Source organism: Lactuca virosa, chromosome 6 (genome assembly GCF_052849685.1).
Source record: "Lactuca virosa cultivar CGN04683 chromosome 6, Lactuca_virosa_CGN04683_v6, whole genome shotgun sequence".
NCBI classification, from domain to species: domain Eukaryota; kingdom Viridiplantae; phylum Streptophyta; class Magnoliopsida; order Asterales; family Asteraceae; genus Lactuca; species Lactuca virosa.
This window is the reverse complement of record NC_136431.1, coordinates 143,136,861-143,154,315: the sequence shown is the minus strand read 5'-3', so window position 1 is coordinate 143,154,315 and position 17,455 is coordinate 143,136,861. Positions and strand designations below refer to the sequence as shown.

At 37.7% G+C, this 17,455-nt stretch overlaps 1 protein-coding gene across 1 annotated transcript; it reads right to left on the bottom strand.

The window, feature by feature from the left end:
• Nucleotides 1–321: 321 nt before the first annotated feature.
• LOC145121978 (uncharacterized) lies at nt 322–1,276 on the bottom strand. The gene is made up of 2 exons (XM_079057656.1): nt 1,052–1,276; nt 322–846 (listed from the first exon to the last, which is right to left on the bottom strand). The coding sequence occupies exons 1-2, from the start codon at nt 1,274–1,276 to the stop codon at nt 322–324; spliced, it is 750 nt and encodes a 249-aa protein (XP_078913782.1).
• Between the last annotated feature and the right edge of the window lie 16,179 nt (nt 1,277–17,455).

Below are 17,455 nucleotides of genomic sequence, written 5' to 3'. Positions count from 1 at the left end.
TTCAAATTCGGTTAGAAGAGTGGAAATGATAACCGGAAGAGTCTCATTATTTCCCAAGTAAGCATACTTCAAGTGTTGAGGTAGGACTTTCAATTCCAATTCCGGTGGTTGAACAAGGGAAGGTGGTAACTTTGTATGAGTTGGGGGAAATTCAATTTGCTTGACATCAAATCTTGTGGACTTCTTCACTTCCAAAGTGTTGACCAACTTTTCAACTTCCAGATCTAGAGAATAAAGCTCCAATTTCTCGGCTAGCTTCCCACAATCAAACCCTTTGCTTAAAATCATCTCCAACATGTCACCATTGGTCAACTCACACAATTATTGGGTTAGTGGTTCAACAACAATAACAAAATACAAAGATGAAACATCGCTAGGATATCTCATATCATCATAAATATTGAAGCTTATTGTTTCACTATCAAATTCCATTTTTAAACTACCCACATACACATCAATCTTTGTTCTAGCCGTTTTCAAAAACGGTCTTCCAAGAAAAATTAGAGCCAATTTGGAGGAAACTTGTTCCTCTAAATCAATCACATAAAAATCCACCGGGAAGACTAATTGGTTCACTTGCACTAAAACATCTTTTAGGACACCTTCAGGAAAAACACTTGATCTATCCGCAAGTGAAATTATGACACCTGTTCCATTTAAAGGGCCAACATTTAACGATTCATATACCGAATAGGGCATGACATTAATTGAAGCACCAAGATCAAGCATGGCACTACTAAAAGTGACATCCCCTATCTTGCAAGGAACCGTAAACATTCTCGGATCTTTGCCTTTAGGTGGAAGTTTTCTTTGCAAAACCGCGGATGCATTAATCTTTTCATTTCCCTTCAATTTTCTTTTATTAGTGCAAATTTCTTTCAAAAAAATTTGCATATCTAAGGATTTGTTTGATTGCATCAAGTAATGGAATGTTTACCTCCACCTTTCGGAAGGTCTCCAAGATCTCTTTCTCCTCTGTATTCTTCTTTAAGGTTGCAAGTCAGGAGGGAAATGGTGGTTGAGTGGCTATTGGTGTCACTAGAGGGGTAACTTTCTTTGGAACTCTGGCTTGTGCATCATTCTTGACAATAGGATCCTCAATGGGAGTGATCTCTATTTCTTCCTCATCTTCCCTTGACTTCTTCTTTGAACTACTCTCTCCGGTTAGCTTTCCACTTCTCAAGGTCACCACATTGACATTTGGGTTCTTTTCGGTTTGAGAATGTTGTTTGCCACGAGACTCCAACTTCCTCAAGGATGTAACTATATCTCCCATTTATGCTTCAAGGTTGGAGACACTAGTTCTTGTATCCTTTTGGAATTATTGGGTACTACTGGCGAGATACTTGACAATGTCTTCAAGGGACATTCCGGAGCTACTTGGTTGGGATTGAGGGGGTTGTTGGTGATGATGTGGAGGGTGTGGTTTGGATTGATAATGGGGTTGTGAATGTTGGTAATGGGGTTATTGTGGTAGGTAAGAAGGTCTAACCAATGCATTTTGAGGCAATGGTCTTGGGTTGTATCTCATATTGGGATTTGGCTTCCAACTTGAATTGTAAGCATTTTGGTAACTGGATGGTTTGTTGTGGTAGTTTTGGAACTCATAATTATAAGAAGCATCAATCTCTTTGTTAGGATACATCAGAGACAATAAAAGTTGTTGTTGATGATTCACTTCCCTTGGTTCCTGAAACAATCAACTAGCACTTGACCTAACTAATTTCAAGAAAGCAGACTACTGATCTCATCTCAAAGCAACCACACCGCAAAAACCCTTTTATGCATTCTTACGCTGCCATACCCGTCGACAAGAAAACCAAAATCTTCTAGACTCATGTCGAGACTACATCCCATCCCTGAAAAGCACATGACCACTCTCTCTTTCCTCCGATCACGAAAAGCTGGAAGTACTTAACCCCTAAACACATGACCTCCAGCTGCAATCCTCGAGCCATTCATCACACTCACTTCCTTCTTGAGTCCAGCGACTCAATTGTCACTACTTGAACAAGGCCCTCCAGACCTCGGAATCAACTACCTTCCACGTTTCTGTACCATTGAAACCCAACAGACATGGCCACTTAGGCCCAAACAATCATCTGACCCATCGTCAACCTAGACGATCATACCCGCTAAGCTGATAAAGGTGGAAATACAGCGCAACGAATCATGGTGCCAAACTGTGCCACCTTTCTTAACCAGTTACTTAGAATCCCTCAAATTTTCCTCGAGCCAAGTATGGATCCTGTTCTTCCAGTAGTACGGACCCAATACTACCTTCCACACCTATCCATACTTTCCTCAAGAATCATCTCGGGTCCTCTAAGTAACCACTCCTTTCCGCATCCGTCCTATCCATTCTTATACACCCGTTCTAAAATGAATATCCATCGCTAAACAGCATAGGAAAATCCATTACAACACATCCTAGGATCATCTAGGTTCCCGAACTCACCCTGCCATCAGCTGCTGAAGAACTCCCAATAATGTCAGTCAACTACTTCATGAATACAATCACATGCATCAAAGCTTAGATAATCCTTCAAGTGAAAGATTCATCCCTACAACGGTTAGACTCAAACGAGAGCTATGCAGTGGGGTCAAATCTGTCACTACGAGATTATTTAACCTATGCCACATGTGACTTAACATATTCACTTAATAGTTAAGTCACATCATCATGAGTCCCATAAAGCACAAAGCAAGCAAAATTTGTGCGTAACACTCCAAGTCACAACCAAACAGAGGACATCTCAACATCACTTCCTACCAAGAAAGATTACAAATCTAACATAACATCGATTTCCTCTTAGGCTACAAGGCCTCACATATCAGGCTAATCCATCCACCAAACATTTCCACAACTAAGAGACGTGAAACGCGCTATGGATCTTACTAAAAAACTTAGGAAGATCCAGGCGATAAGCAACCCGACCCACCCAGGCCAAAACCCTGAAAAAGGACCGATGTACCTGGGTAAACCACCACACTCCTCCCCGCCATTAGCTGCATAAGGAACTCCCCCTAACATCCTCTAACTAACTCCGAATACAATTACATATCGTCAAAACCAGATAATTCTTCGAATGAAAGGTCTGACACTACAATGATTGGACTCAAACAAGAGTTGCACAATAGAGTTAAAACCTAACCTTCTAAAATTATCTAGTATCCACAATAGGTAATTTAATATACTCGCTTACTAGTTAGCTGAGGTTAATGGAAACTCCTAAGAAGCACAAAGCAAGCAGCATTCGAGCGTTGAGTAATCGGAACAAGCATAACCTAAACAAGCCATCCTATCACTGACTAATCAGTACTAGCATGCAGGTCTACAAGCTCATACAGTAGGCATATAAAGGCATCTCTCCTAGCATTCTATCATGCAAATCCTGAGCAGATCCTTAGCCCTAACTAGCATGTGATTCACAGATTCACAAATCAAATCATATCATAAAACATGTATGGGTATTTTGGGAAAACTTACTTGAGCTCGGTCGATTGCATGCACCACACCCTTTTTCTTGTATTAGAAAAAACCTTTTATAAAACATTTCTTTTTGAAAAATCTACCAAACCCTCAGTTTGAGTTCAGATACACTCGAGAGTGTGCACGAATCCCTCAAACTAAGGCTCCGATACCAATGTATAACGTCCCAAAAATTAAAACCAAAAATTTTGATTTTTATATTAAATAAACAGTTATCCAAAACAAAATCATAAAAACCATAGTGAACTCAGAGTATGTCAATAAACATCCAAATACATTAGAGTTATATAAAATGCAGAACAATGTGGTGTGTGCAATGCAGTCATCCCGAGCTCTTCCCTTTTGAAATTGAGGTACCTGAAACATAAACTGAAAACCGTAAGCACAAATCTTAGTGAGTTCCCCAAGACACCACATACCATACATATCAAACATATAATGGGCCCCGCCCGGCATCAGGCCCCGCTCGGTAAACAGATGTGTCGGTCATCAGGCCCCACCTGGCATCGGGTCCCACCCGGTATACGTCTAAACAAATAAACATATAATCATATAAACAAATGCAATAATCACAAAGATAAATAGCATACATAATAGTCATCGGGCCCCACCCGATAAACATATAAACACATAACATATGCAAGAGTCACGCAGACATCTAGCATCCTAACATAACAAACCATGTGTAGACATTGGTGCGTTCGACCCGCTAAACACAGTGAGGTAGCTCACCTCAAGTTGCAGTATCTCTCTGATATATCTCAGACTGCTGGTCCAAAAAATCCCCGCACTAACATCATCAGATGAATATCCAATTAATAATTGGATCTCGACCCATAATCAAGAATCTAAGCTACTTGACCAATAATCAGGGTAAAATACCATTTTACCCTTTTTCTTACTTGGCCTAAAACCAAGGCCCAACCCATATACTTAAAAGGCCCACATTCGTTAAATGGCATACCAAGGCCCAATGTGGCCCAATTTCCTAATTTGGCCCAAAAACTATCATGGACCTAAATCCAAGAGAGCCCAATATACTAGCAAAAGCCCAAAATCAGAAGTCTAATGGTCCAACAAGGCCCAACCTTAAAAGTCCAAAACATGACCCAATTCCATGAACGTCAAGCCCAAGAGTCCATCTGCTGAGCACACGGGGTGTACTCAGCTCGTACGCTTAGTGTACTCCTTCCGGGGCCAGTACGCACAGCGTACCAGCTAGGTACACCCAACATACTCCCCAGATCACCAATCCACTCTATTAAGCACGTAATAAGTTAAGACAACATGCTAAACTCTAAGATCTGATTCTAGAAGGTAACTTATCACGTAAAGTTGGCAACTTTACACCCATGCATAGCTTAATGGCACTCAAAGCTCAAAAAGGAGCTTAATAAAGATCTTAATACTTGCATGGACCAATATCCTCCATAAAGTTTGCATTTATATGAAGAAGGGACCTCAATGGAGCTAAGATCTAACATCCATTGCTTCTGGAGTATATCAAAAGCTCAACTTTAACTCAAAAGACTTAAAAACGCATAAATAACAATTTAATATAATTAATTCACAGTTTAAACAAAAAATTCACAGTTTAATATAGTTAATTTACAGTTTAAAACACAGAAATCAAAGTTTAATACATAAAATTCACAACTTGTTACAATAAATTCACAGTTTAATACACAAAAAGAATAAGTTTACAACAATATTATCAACTTAAAACTCTTAATACAATCAATTCTAAGTTTAACACACAAAATTCACAGCTTAATACAATAACTTTATAGTTTAAATCACAAAAATTATATATTCACAACCATATTCTAAAATTAAAACCTAAATTAACATTATTTGATAAAATAATAACATAAGAAAATATAAAACTTCAAAAAAAAATCATTTATTTACAACATTCAACATTCAAAATTTAAAATTTATGTTTTTCATTGAAGCACTTAAATACTGTACAAAAAAAATCATTTATTCACAATTTAAATCTTATAAAAATCATGCATTCCTAGTTTAAAACTTATAATAAATCATGATAATCTATATAAAAAATCATGCATTCATAGCTTGAAACTTATAAAAATCATGCATTCGTAGCTTAAAACTTATAAAAAAACTTTGCATTTATAGCGTAAAACTTATGTCTTTCATTCAAACAATAAGATTCGTACAAAAAAATCATGCATTCAAATCTTAAAACTTATAAAAATAATGCGTTTTATTTGAAAACTTATAAAAAAATAATGTATCAACACAAAATTTATTAACTTTTAATATTATGAAAAATTGAAATAAAACCCTTGCGTCTCCGGCGACTTCGGACGTGAGTGTCGTTGGTTCCGGCGGGTTCAAACGCCATCGATTTCTTTTCCTTCTCTTCTCGTCTTCTTCGGTTTTTATTGTTGACTGTCGATGGTTGGTAATGAACGGGGGCATCATTCGCATTCAGTCTCAATGAATCACAGAAGGATTAAGAGTATCTCCACACCATTCTTCGTGACTAATTTCCCTCCAGAAGCAAACGTCAAGACCTTATGGGAGGCATGTAATAAGGTTGGGCTGGTGGTTGATGTTTATGTTGCTAGGAAACTATCAAAGCTTGGTAAGCAATTCACACTTGTTCGATTTATTAAAGTTAAATATGATCTATTGTTGGAACGAAAACTTAGAGAGATTTGGATGGGATCGTATCATTTATTTTCTTATGTGGCTCGGTTTAATCGAGATGTTAGTAACAAGGGAGTATCAAATAAAAAGGAGAAGATTGCTTCTCACAATTCTGTTGAGCAGGTGAAGAAGATGAATGTGCATGTTGTTGCACATTCTAGTTCCTATGCAAATGTCTTAAAAGGTCAGGGGGCTGTGAAACTTAACAAAGGCTTGGTTCCTGAATGTACTTTACAGGGACATGAGATCGATAACCCATTGTCATCGATAGTATCGGTTTTTGGCAAGCTACGGGATATTAAATTGATCCCGAAGTTGGGTATTCTCTTGAAAGAAGAAGGTTTTCCGAAAATTGTCATTAAGTATGTTGCTAGTGATTGGGTCTATATTTCTTTTGTATCGGAAGCTGCCTATACATGGTTTAAGAAATCTGAGGCGGTTAAGGCTTATTTCTCAGTTTTTAGACCGGTCGTTAATGGTTTTTTTGTTAAAGAGCGTGTTATTTGGTTGGAGTTGGTGGGTTTACCATGTTGTGCTTGGAATGATGTTGTGGTTAAAAAGTTGGCTTTTATGTGGGATGAGGTTTGTTTTATTGAAGAGGATGTGGATGTTCCTTTGGCGGTTAAACGTGTGTGTATTAAGACTGGGACACCTTTTTTGATCCAAGATATGATTAAAGTGGTTGCTCAAGGTGTTGAATATGGGGTGGTGGTGCGTGAAATTTCAAATTGGGAACCAAATATTATGGAAGATGGAGAAATAGGGTCGGATATTCCGGACCTGTCAGGGGGAGAGGAAGAAGTTGCTTGTTTTGATGACGATGTGAATGATTTTATCGATGTAGAGAATGGTGATAAGGTTGATGAGGGGCAAGAGAACTCTTTTAGCATGGATAATACATCTATTAATGGTGTTAGAGGGGTTGGATTTGTTGATAGAAAAGGAAGAGTTTTTTAAACAAATAATAAAAGAAAAGGCGATGGAGCTGTGGATGGGGGGTCTTGTATGCCAAACGTCGCTGTCACGAGAGGTGTCGCTGAAAATAAATGTAATCCGGTGATGCCTTCTACGGTTATGGAGAACGGTTGTGAGTTGCAAGGTGATTCGCCCCATTTGGTAGATAATGTGGAGGGGGAGGGGGTAGCCGAATCACCATCACAACCTCCCGGTTATAGACGAGAACAATCTTCTACGTCTCACAGATCTTCTAAGATCCTTAAAAAGAAAGTCCTGGTAGTTGTTGATGATATAGAAGATGTGTTGAAGCAATATTTTGAAATGGGTGGCCTTCTCGGGTATGATATGGAGACTAATAAGGAACGGGTTAAAAAGATTTTATCTAGTATTGGCGTGGTACAGGTGGATCAATGAAGTGTCTTTCTTTAAATATATGTGGAACCCGTTCTTTTTTAAAAAGAAATTGGGTTAAGGCGCTTTGTTTACAGGTTGGAGTTTCTTTTTTGGGTTTGCAAGAAACGAGAATGACGCAAGTTGATCTTTTCAAGATCCGAAGTATGTGGGGTAATTATAGATTCGATTTTGCTAGTAATAGTGCTCGGGGTCGATCGAGTGGTATTAATTCTGTGTGGGATACGAATGTGTTTACCAAAACTAGTGTTACTTGTACTAGTAATGTGGTTATTCTGGGAGGCTTGTGGATTCCGTTTAATATTAATTGTTTTATGGTTAATATTTATGCTCCTCAAGATCTAGTGGGAAAGCAACATCTTTGGGGGTATCTTTCGGCGTTCATGAGAAGGAATGGGGGAAACTATGTCTTTTTAGGTGATTTCAATGTCGTTAGGGAGGCGGGTGAAAGGTTTGGTTCTGTTTTTTTCTCTACTTCTGCTCAGTACTTTAACGAGTTCATTGAAGATGCTGGTCTTATTGATGTGCCTATGGTTGGAAAGCGGTTTACTAGAGTTGATGCCATAGGTGCTAACTTACTAAGCTTGATCGGTTCTTGGTCTCTGATGCGGTTTATGATTGTTTTGATCATCTTCAGGTCTCAGTGTTGGATAGGAAATGGTCGGATCACTGCCCTATCTTGCTTCACTCTAATATGGTTGATTTTGGGCCTTCTCCTTTTAAATTCTTCAATTCTTGGCTTTCTTTGGAGGGTTTTGCAGATGTGGTTAAAGGAGTTGTGGCTGATTTTCTTAGTAACTCGTCTTGGAGTAAGTTTGTTGTTTTCAAAAACAAACTTAAATTTATTAAAGCTAGGATTCGGTGTTGGAATGCGGAGACTAAGTCGGCTGTGTATCTTTCTTCAAATCAATTGTTGGGGCGATTGGTAGAGACTAATAACTTTATTGATGATGGTGAAGCAAGTGATGACCTTATTCAAGAAAGAAGATGAATTCTTGGAGATTTGGCGAATTTGGAAAAAGTCCGATCTCTGGATGTTGCTCAAAAGGTTAAATCTACTTGGGCTGTGGAGGGAGATGAGAGTTCTGCGTTCTTTCATGCATTATTGAAAAAACGTAGAAGGCAGTTGATGATTAGAGGGTTACTATTGATGGGGAGTGGATTTCGGAGCCTGCTAGTATTAAGAAGGCTTTTTTCGATTTTTATGCAGGTAAGTTTCAGCCTTTTCTTGGTGTTAGACTCGATCGTCGAAGCCCTAGATTCAAGTCTTTGGATCCAAGGGTTGCTTCTTCTATTGAGGTGGGGTTCATGGCTAAAGAGTTAAAAATGCAGTTTGGGATTGTGGTGTTGATCGTGCCCCTGGCCTGGATGGTTTTACGTTTCGTTTTCTCAAATATTTATGGGAGATCCTTGCCGATGATGTTATTGCTTTTGTGCAAGAATTTTTTTCCAAACCGGTCTTTCCGAAGGGGTGTAATTCATCCTTTATTACCTTGATCCCCAAATTCGATAATCCGCTTTATATAAAGGATTATCGGCCTATTAGTCTTATTGGGTTGCAATTTAAGATTATTGCAAAGTTGTTGACTAATAGGTTGGCCCCTGTTCTTCATGATATTATTGGGTCTGAGCAATCGGCTTTTCTCCAGTCCCGTCAAATTCTTGATGGCCCGTTGATGGTTAATGAGCTAGTGAGGTGGTTAAAAAAGAAAAAGAAAAAGCTTATGATGTTTAAAGTTGATTTTGAAAAAGCTTATGATTCTGTGAGCTGGGAGTATTTGGATAAGGTCATGGGGTTTCTCGGTTTTTGTGAGAAATGGAGTGCTTGGATTCGTGGCTTGTGCTCTAATGCTAGATCTTCGGTGTTGATTATTGGGAGTCCTACTGATGAGTTTCAGCTTTTCAAAGGTCTTAGACAAAGAGACCCCATTTCTCCTTTTTTATTCATCATAGCTATGGAAGGGCTTCATATTGCCTTAGAGGATGCAATTGCTGAAAGGATGTTTCGGGGTGCTCCATTGGGTTCGGATGAGGTCCGCATTTCTCATTTGTTTTAAGCAGATGACGTGATTTTTCTAGGGGACTGGGATGTCTCTAATATTCAGAACTTGATTCGTATTCTGAGGTGTTTTTATTTGGTGTCGGGCCTAAACCTCAATCTTACTAAATAAAATCTTTATGGGGTACGGATTAACCAGGTGGAGATTGCTACTTTAGCTTCTTTTACCGGGTGTTGTCACACCCCCAAACCAAGGATAGCGGAAACGTCCGGGGGTGGAGGACTTCATGTATAGTATCACAACAACGAGTATAATAGTGCTCAAAGTAAATACAACCATCATAAATATAATTGAAAAGGTTACACCATAGTATATGTTTACATGTTTCAAAATCAATTACATTATGATGACAAAATGAACTGTTTGACGATTTAACGTCTCATCCTCAAAATGCTGTTGGTTTCCTGTTTCACTGATTTCCTGAGAATACAAGTAGTTTTGAAAAGTGTCAACAATTAAGTTGGTGAGTTCATAAGAGTTTTGTTTGAGGAAAAAGTCATTTTCCTTGTAAAAGTGATAGAGTATGTGTGACAACTGTCAATTCAGGTCATTCTCGGACTCATGCATCTTTATAATAACCATTCATGCACATCATGCCATGGCCTAGTAGTATAAATTAGGTCAAAATCTTACATAAACTAGGATCCATCTAAGACCTAGGACTAATATACTTGACACTTACGATTCTAGTAAGTTGCTTAACTACAATAGGAAATGCCAATGCTATAATTTGAATGAAGCTTTCAAGCTTTGTTATAATTGAAAAAGGGTATAAAACCCTAAAAATAAATTAAAATATTCTAATTATACTTTATTATGATGATGAATATCAAACAATATTCCAAAAACCCTAAGAGAGCTAAAAATCCAAATTTATAAATCATAAAGCTTAAAAACTTTATAAAATTTGGCTATAAACTTTCTAATATCAAATTTTTATTAATCAAATTATGGATTATAATCATTGAAATAGAAATTAAATTATCATGCAATAATCATAATTTATTAGTTAAAAACAAGATTTTTTTACAAATAAATCAAGAATTGCTTAATAAATATTTTTATAAAAATTAGGGTTTTTATAAAAATTAAGGAGGGATTTTTATAAAATTTGAATTGAGGAGAGAGAAGGCCCTAATCCACTCAAAAATCTGGCCATTCTCCCCTCCCCATGCCCTCTCTCTTCCCAAAACTCAATCATTAAGCTTAAACCTTCACACTACCTCTTCTCTCTTCACTCTCTCACACTCCACCCTCCTAACACACAAACTCTCTTCCTCTCTCTCTCTAACTCACGAAATTCTCCCCATTCCTCTGCCAAATTTCGAGATTTAGAAGACCTTGAAGTATTCTTACTTCCCTCAAGATCAAAACCAAGGTAAACAACAACATCTTCTTCCATAGTTTCATGATTCTACTTCCTTTTCTTCTTAGTTTTCTCTTCTTTTCGGATTCTATGCCTTTCCATGGCTAGAAATCTTTATTTTCCCCTTGTGGTTTGTAGATTCTCACCATAACACAATGCATGTGTTTGAAATGGTGAAAATCCGGGATCAAACTCATGCAAGGAGTGAAAATGATGCACATATGTTCATGTGACTTCAAAAACAAGTATTACATCTTCTTCTCCATTTCTTTTGTGTTCTTGCATGGTCAAAAGCATTTAAACCATTTCTAGTACATCTTGGATGCTCATTCACTCCATGCATGTGCTAGAAATCGGACCTTATCAAAGGCATGCATGATGTTCTTGTCAAAATGTCCTAAGGATGCACTCAAAGCAAACATGCAATCTGCCAGATTACCTTGTTCAACTTTGAACGACCATATCTCGGTCATTTCTTAACCAAATCATGATATTCTTTTTTTATTGGATAATTCCATGAGTTAACTTTCAAACCCAACTGGTCTCACTGTAAAATATTAAATATCCGATGTTTGGCAATTTTTACAAAATGGTTGCGCAAACAGCTCTTTTTCTATGATCACCATTTTTGCCTTGCATGATCAATGGCCTTAAACCCAACCATAAATCTGGGGAAAAATACTTTAGAAACTTAACATATCCAGTGAATGATGGTTGAAATTTCGTGGCTTAAAACCCCACTGAATGGGCTACATAAATTCATGAACTTCAGCCACATTTATATCTCATGCACCATTGCATGCAACATTTCTTAATTTGTTTGGGTTCAATACCCCTATTTCCCTTCTGAATAAATTTCGAACATTTTTCCTTTTGAAAGCCCTCACATGCATGTGATAATCTGTAAAATACCAAAAGCTTTTATTATTTCTTTGATTTATTAAAATTATTGCTAGAAACCAAGGGTATAAATCACATAAAATACTTCCAGAGGTCAATAAATCCGGAACAAATTCATAAACGACCCTTATGATGGATAATGACCCCTCACTAAATTTCATCAATTTTTGTTGCTGTTTGGTATAATTTCCAATTTTCTTTTTGTTAGGATATAATAAATCACAAAACCACTTTGGAGAGTGTGAAAATTTTATCTAACACTTTTCGCATACCTTACCTGTGATGGATGACTCAGAAAAATAATTTCAACATTTTTCATCATGCCTTGCTATTTTTCCCAATTTTTTGTAATTATAATGGTTTAAAAATAGGAAAAATAGTTCTGATTATCCAAAATTCATGAAAATTTACCAGAACATCATGTTTTACAGTAGGAGGTTACATTAAAATTTTAAGAATTTTTCTCCACTGTAAACTATTTTTCTCTTAATTTCTAAAGTTAATTACACTTAAATACACATAAATACCCAAAACCGGATTATATAATATGAAGACCACTTTTGATATTTTTCTCAGGTTATTTATACTGTAAATGATGTTACAAAAATTTTTGGTAATTTATTTTAACTGTTTAATATTATTTCTTCAATTAAAGATTATATAAAGGAATAAAACAAGGAAAAATAGAAATACCTACTGAAAAATATCTTTTATATTTTTCCCAGCCTATTTATGTATAGTAACAATTAAATAAAAAGTTTGAGTAATTTTGGAAACTGTTTTCTATTTATTTCAATTTTTATTGGAATAAATGCTCAAAAATCATAAAATATAATTAAACAGCTTGGAAATCCATTTTTATAATTTTCCCAGCTTAGTATTGTGTAATAACAGTTAAATAAAAAGTTTGAGAATTTTTATCCTTTGAATGCTATTTCCGTGAATTTATGTTGTAATAAGGACTTAAAAATTTGGAAAATTTATATTCCAATGTTGTAATTAATCGTACGATTTGTAGAATTTCATTATTTCAGAAAAAGTGTAACCAATTAATATAAAATCAAATACTAAAACATAAATTGGCATTTCACTATCTGTAGAATTTAGTATATTAGCATTAGATTTCGACATGGAAACTCACTAGTGTGTGTTTGATGTCGTAGGATCCCGGTAGTAAGACGTTGGTGCATTCTGAAGTACTACTTGTACCTACTCGAAACGTTGTGAGTATTCACGCACTCCCCTATTTTCAGTTTTTATGTTTTGGGGTGGAAAAGCATGTCCCGAAAAACTATTATTTGAATGTTGTATTTAAATTGATTTGTATCAAACATGATTGCTATTTTATTGCTATGTCTCTCTATGTATGTCTATACATCACGGAACATGAGAACTTATCGTACTAAGGCCCTTCCCTTATCTCTAACCATTAACTCTTTGAGCCAATGGTCATTATGGATAGCGCTATTAGGAATTGACAACTCCTCACTCGCCCTATTGCTGGAGTGCATGATACCATATTCATCTTTGGAACGATAAGCATATATCTTGATAGGGCTTCAGTCATAGGTTTGGTTGAGACTCATTGTTTGCTCATACACATACAAACTTGTTACACATTATAGCAATAAACTTGTTATCTATTATGGCAATAAACTCGTTTATCAATTTTAGCAATCAACTTTGTTTCTCATTATAGCAATGAACTTTGTTCTCATTAAAGTAATGTACTTGTATTTATGAAAAGTCTTATACCAAATCTTGATTTTATAAACCTGTGAACTCACCAACTATTTTCATAGTTGACGCTCGTTTTACATGCTTTTTCAGGAAATAATTAGTAAGTGGATATAGAGATTCATCATCATAGAGCATGCTGCATCGTGTGGAAGTTATTTTATGAAGTTATATTTTGAACAATGCCATTTTGGAAAACTTGTACTTTGTTTTGTTTAAGCTATGGGTTGTAAACTTTTAAATATTGCTATGATGATGTATCTTTATCTTTTGCAATGAAACCTTTGTCGCTGTCATACCTTGCGTTTCCGCTTTAGCGGGGTGTGACAGAAGTGGTATCAGAGCTAAAGTTATAGAGAACATCAGTTTTCCTCTAAGAAAACACAACCTATAACCAAAACTTATAAAAATTCTTTTTACATCAAACATATTACTAATATAATTAGGTCGGGAATTGTATCGTTGGACCTCAATTAAACATAGCCTGATCACCTATGTTTAATTAAGGAAAGATTTATACAAAGCTTGAGCTAATTATAATGGGAATATGTTCAACAAAATTTTTGAGAAAACTTTATTTCAAAAATTCAAAAAGGTTAATTTTGGTGTGTGTAAGCATTGCATATTATAGGCATGCATTGTCATTTATTTCATATCTCATTGAATCTATGTCTCAGTCCACTATGTCGACATCGTCATCTTCTCACGCTGCCGCCTCAGCCGATGAGTCCGGCTACGTCACTATTATCCCTCGACGTAATCCCCCCGCCTCGGTAGAAGAAGACCCATCAGAGGATACGGAAGATACAGGGAACTCGGTGGAGATCAGCAATGACAACGCCCCGAGTCAACGACGCGAGGCATCACCTACATTAGTGTTGCCACAGCCACCACTTTATGAGCTTCGTATTCGGAGGACAGCAAGGAAGAGTGTCCCTATCCCAGGAAGGATAGCAACCAGTACAGCAGGACTTGCCACGGCAGGACCTAGCGGGGTAGGACCCAGCGTTGCAGGACCGAGAGCACCCACACCACAGCAAGTCATAGGGATACCTGTCAGGCAGCCAGGTATGACCTCGGAGGAGTCCCGGAGGATGCATTCGATGGCAGCGGGCCTACATCACAGTCTTGCTGTGATAGCTGAGCATCGGGAAGTTTTGGATGAAGTGTTAACAAGGATGGAAATCCTGTTTCAGCATTCGATGGAGACTGCTGACACTGCTAGTGCTGCTAGACGAGTGGCAGGTCGTGCGATGACCGCATGTTATGTGTTTGGAGGGCTGTTACTGATTGTGGTGTGGATGTTTCTTGTTGGGATAGCGATTCGTACTTGGTTCTGATTTTAGTATTTTATTGTGTCATGAAATGAAAACCCATGTTGGGTATCTTTTGGGGAAAGACATTAAAACTTTATTTTGGGATTGATGTATTGTTTTGGTTTTAAGACTATTTCAAATGGTAATGAAGAAGTTTATTTTATGTTTGAAAACTTTTACTATGAGGTCAAACCCTAGAACTTATTTAGTCAATAGTTGAATAAAAAGATTTTTCTTTTCTTTCCTTTCTAAAATCTATATGCCTAGTATTAATGCAAACCATTAATTTGACAACACTTACGGTTTTCAAAATAGTAGTGAACTAAATATTATACATTATTTTATGTATTTATACGTATTTCTTCTCTTGTGTCTTAGAACCATGTCAGGAAGGCCTAATCGCGGGCGCCCACAGAACGAAACACCCGATGTTGCTCAAATTGTAGCACAACAACTCATGGAAGCAACCCCAAACATTGTTACTCAAGTAACTACAGGACTTAATGCTAACCAAGGAAGTAGTGGAGGAAACCGGGGAAACAATGAAAGAGAATGTAACTACAAGTCCTTTATGGCCTGTAAACCTAAGGAGTTCCATGGAAAGGAAGGTGCGGTCGGGTTGCTGAAATGGATTGACAGCATGGAGTCGGTCCTTCACATTAGCAAATGCCTCGAGCGCAACAAAGTTGAGTATGCGTCTTGCCTATTCCAAGATAGGGCATTAACCTGGTGGAATACTCTAGTGCAAACCCGAGGCCGTACAGCGGCATATCAGCTAACTTGGGAAGACCTAAAGAAGCTACTGATAGAGGAGTATTGTCCCAAGGATGAACTTCAGAAGCTCGAATCTGAACTCTGGAACCATTCTATGGTTAGAACACAAATAGAGAAGTACACAATCCGATTTCATGAACTAGCAAAACTGGTACCTCACATGGTTACTCCTGAGGAGAAACAGATAGATCGTTACATCTGGGGTCTGGCACCAGAGATTCGGGGAATGGTTACCTCAGCAAACCCAACTACCATTCAAAGTGCACTAAGTCTAGCAAATCGACTAACCAATGATGTGATAAGGATGGGAGCATCGACAAAGGAAAGCTCTAGTAGCAAGAGGAAGCCAGCAGATCAGGGAGAGAAGAAGTATGGAGGCAAGTCAGGGAGGAAGCAGAAAGTCTCAAGAAACTTTATGGTAAGAGCCCAGGAGCAAGAACCAGTGAAAACTCAAGAACGGGAAGTGCAGGAGCGAAAGCAGTACTCAGGGCCGCTTCCGAAGTGCAATAAGTGTAACTTCCATCACAATGGAGCTTGCCCAGTGTGCCAAAACTGTAAGCAAACAGGCCATTACTCGAAGTATTGTAAGGTGAATAAGGAGGGAAAAAGGACATGTTACGAGTGCGGGAGTACTGATCATCTCCGTAGAGCATGTCCCAAACTGAACAATGGACCTGGTAACAATGGACAAGGCCAAGCCAGGCAAAACTTCCAAGGAAATCAAATTGGACGGCCAAGAGGTGTAGCCTTTGTGATTGGTGCAGAAGAAGCTCGTCAGAACCCTGAAGTGATAACAGGTACGTTTCTCCTGAACAACCATTTTGCATCAGTAATATTCGATGCGGGAGCAGATAGGAGTTTTGTTTCTTTAGCATTTAGACCGTTAATTGGCTTGAAATCGAGAAAGATGAGGAATGCTTATGCTATTGAACTTGCTGATGGGTATGAAATTAGGGCTGATGATATAATTCTTGGTTGTACTCTGAATTTAGCTGATAAACTCTTTAGCATTGACCTAATTCCTATAGAGCTAGGTAGTTTTGATGTGATAGTAGGGATGGATTGGTTATCCAAAAATAAAGCAGAAATTGGTTGTTACGAGAAAGTCATTAGAGTGCCTCTCCCTAATGGAGAAACCCTTATCATACACGGTGAGAAGCCAGGAAGAAGTTTAAACATAGTATCAAGCGTGAAGGTTCACAAGTACCTGAAAAAGAATTGTATTGCATTCATGGCCCACATGCTAGAAAGAGAACCTGAAGCTAAGCAACTCAAGGAGATTCCAGTGGTTCAAAACTACCCCGAGGTGTTTCCGGAGGAATTGCCCGGTCTACCCCCTATCTATCATTTCTGATAGAGATAGTCGTTTTACATCTCGATTTTGGTGGATGTTACAGAAGGCACTAGGAACCAAGATAGATTTGAGCACAGCTTACCACCCTCAGACAGATGGGCAAACAGAAAGAATAATACAAACATTGGAAGACATGCTACGAGCGTATGTCATTGAGTTCAAAGGAAATTGGGATACTCATTTGCCTCTAATTGAGTTTTCCTACAATAACAGTTACCACACGAGTATCCAATGTGCTCCATATGAAGCATTGTATGGACGCAAGTGTCGTTCGCCCTTATGCTGGACAGAAATCGGAGACAGACAGTTGACTAAAGTCGAACTTATCCAGGAAACATCTGACAAGATTACTATCATCAAGGATAGGCTTAAAGCTGCTAGAGATCGTCAGAAAAGTTATGCGGATAA

Bases quoted from the DNA above. Each gene is read 5' to 3' on its own strand.
- LOC145121978 (XM_079057656.1), bottom strand. From the start codon at position 1,276: ATGGGAGATATAGTTACATCCTTGAGGAAGTTGGAGTCTCGTGGCAAA. The intron at 847-1,051 runs GTTACCCCTCTA...AGAAAATTGAAG, and splicing joins AAGCCAGAGTTCCAAAGAAA to GGAAATGAAAAGATTAATGC.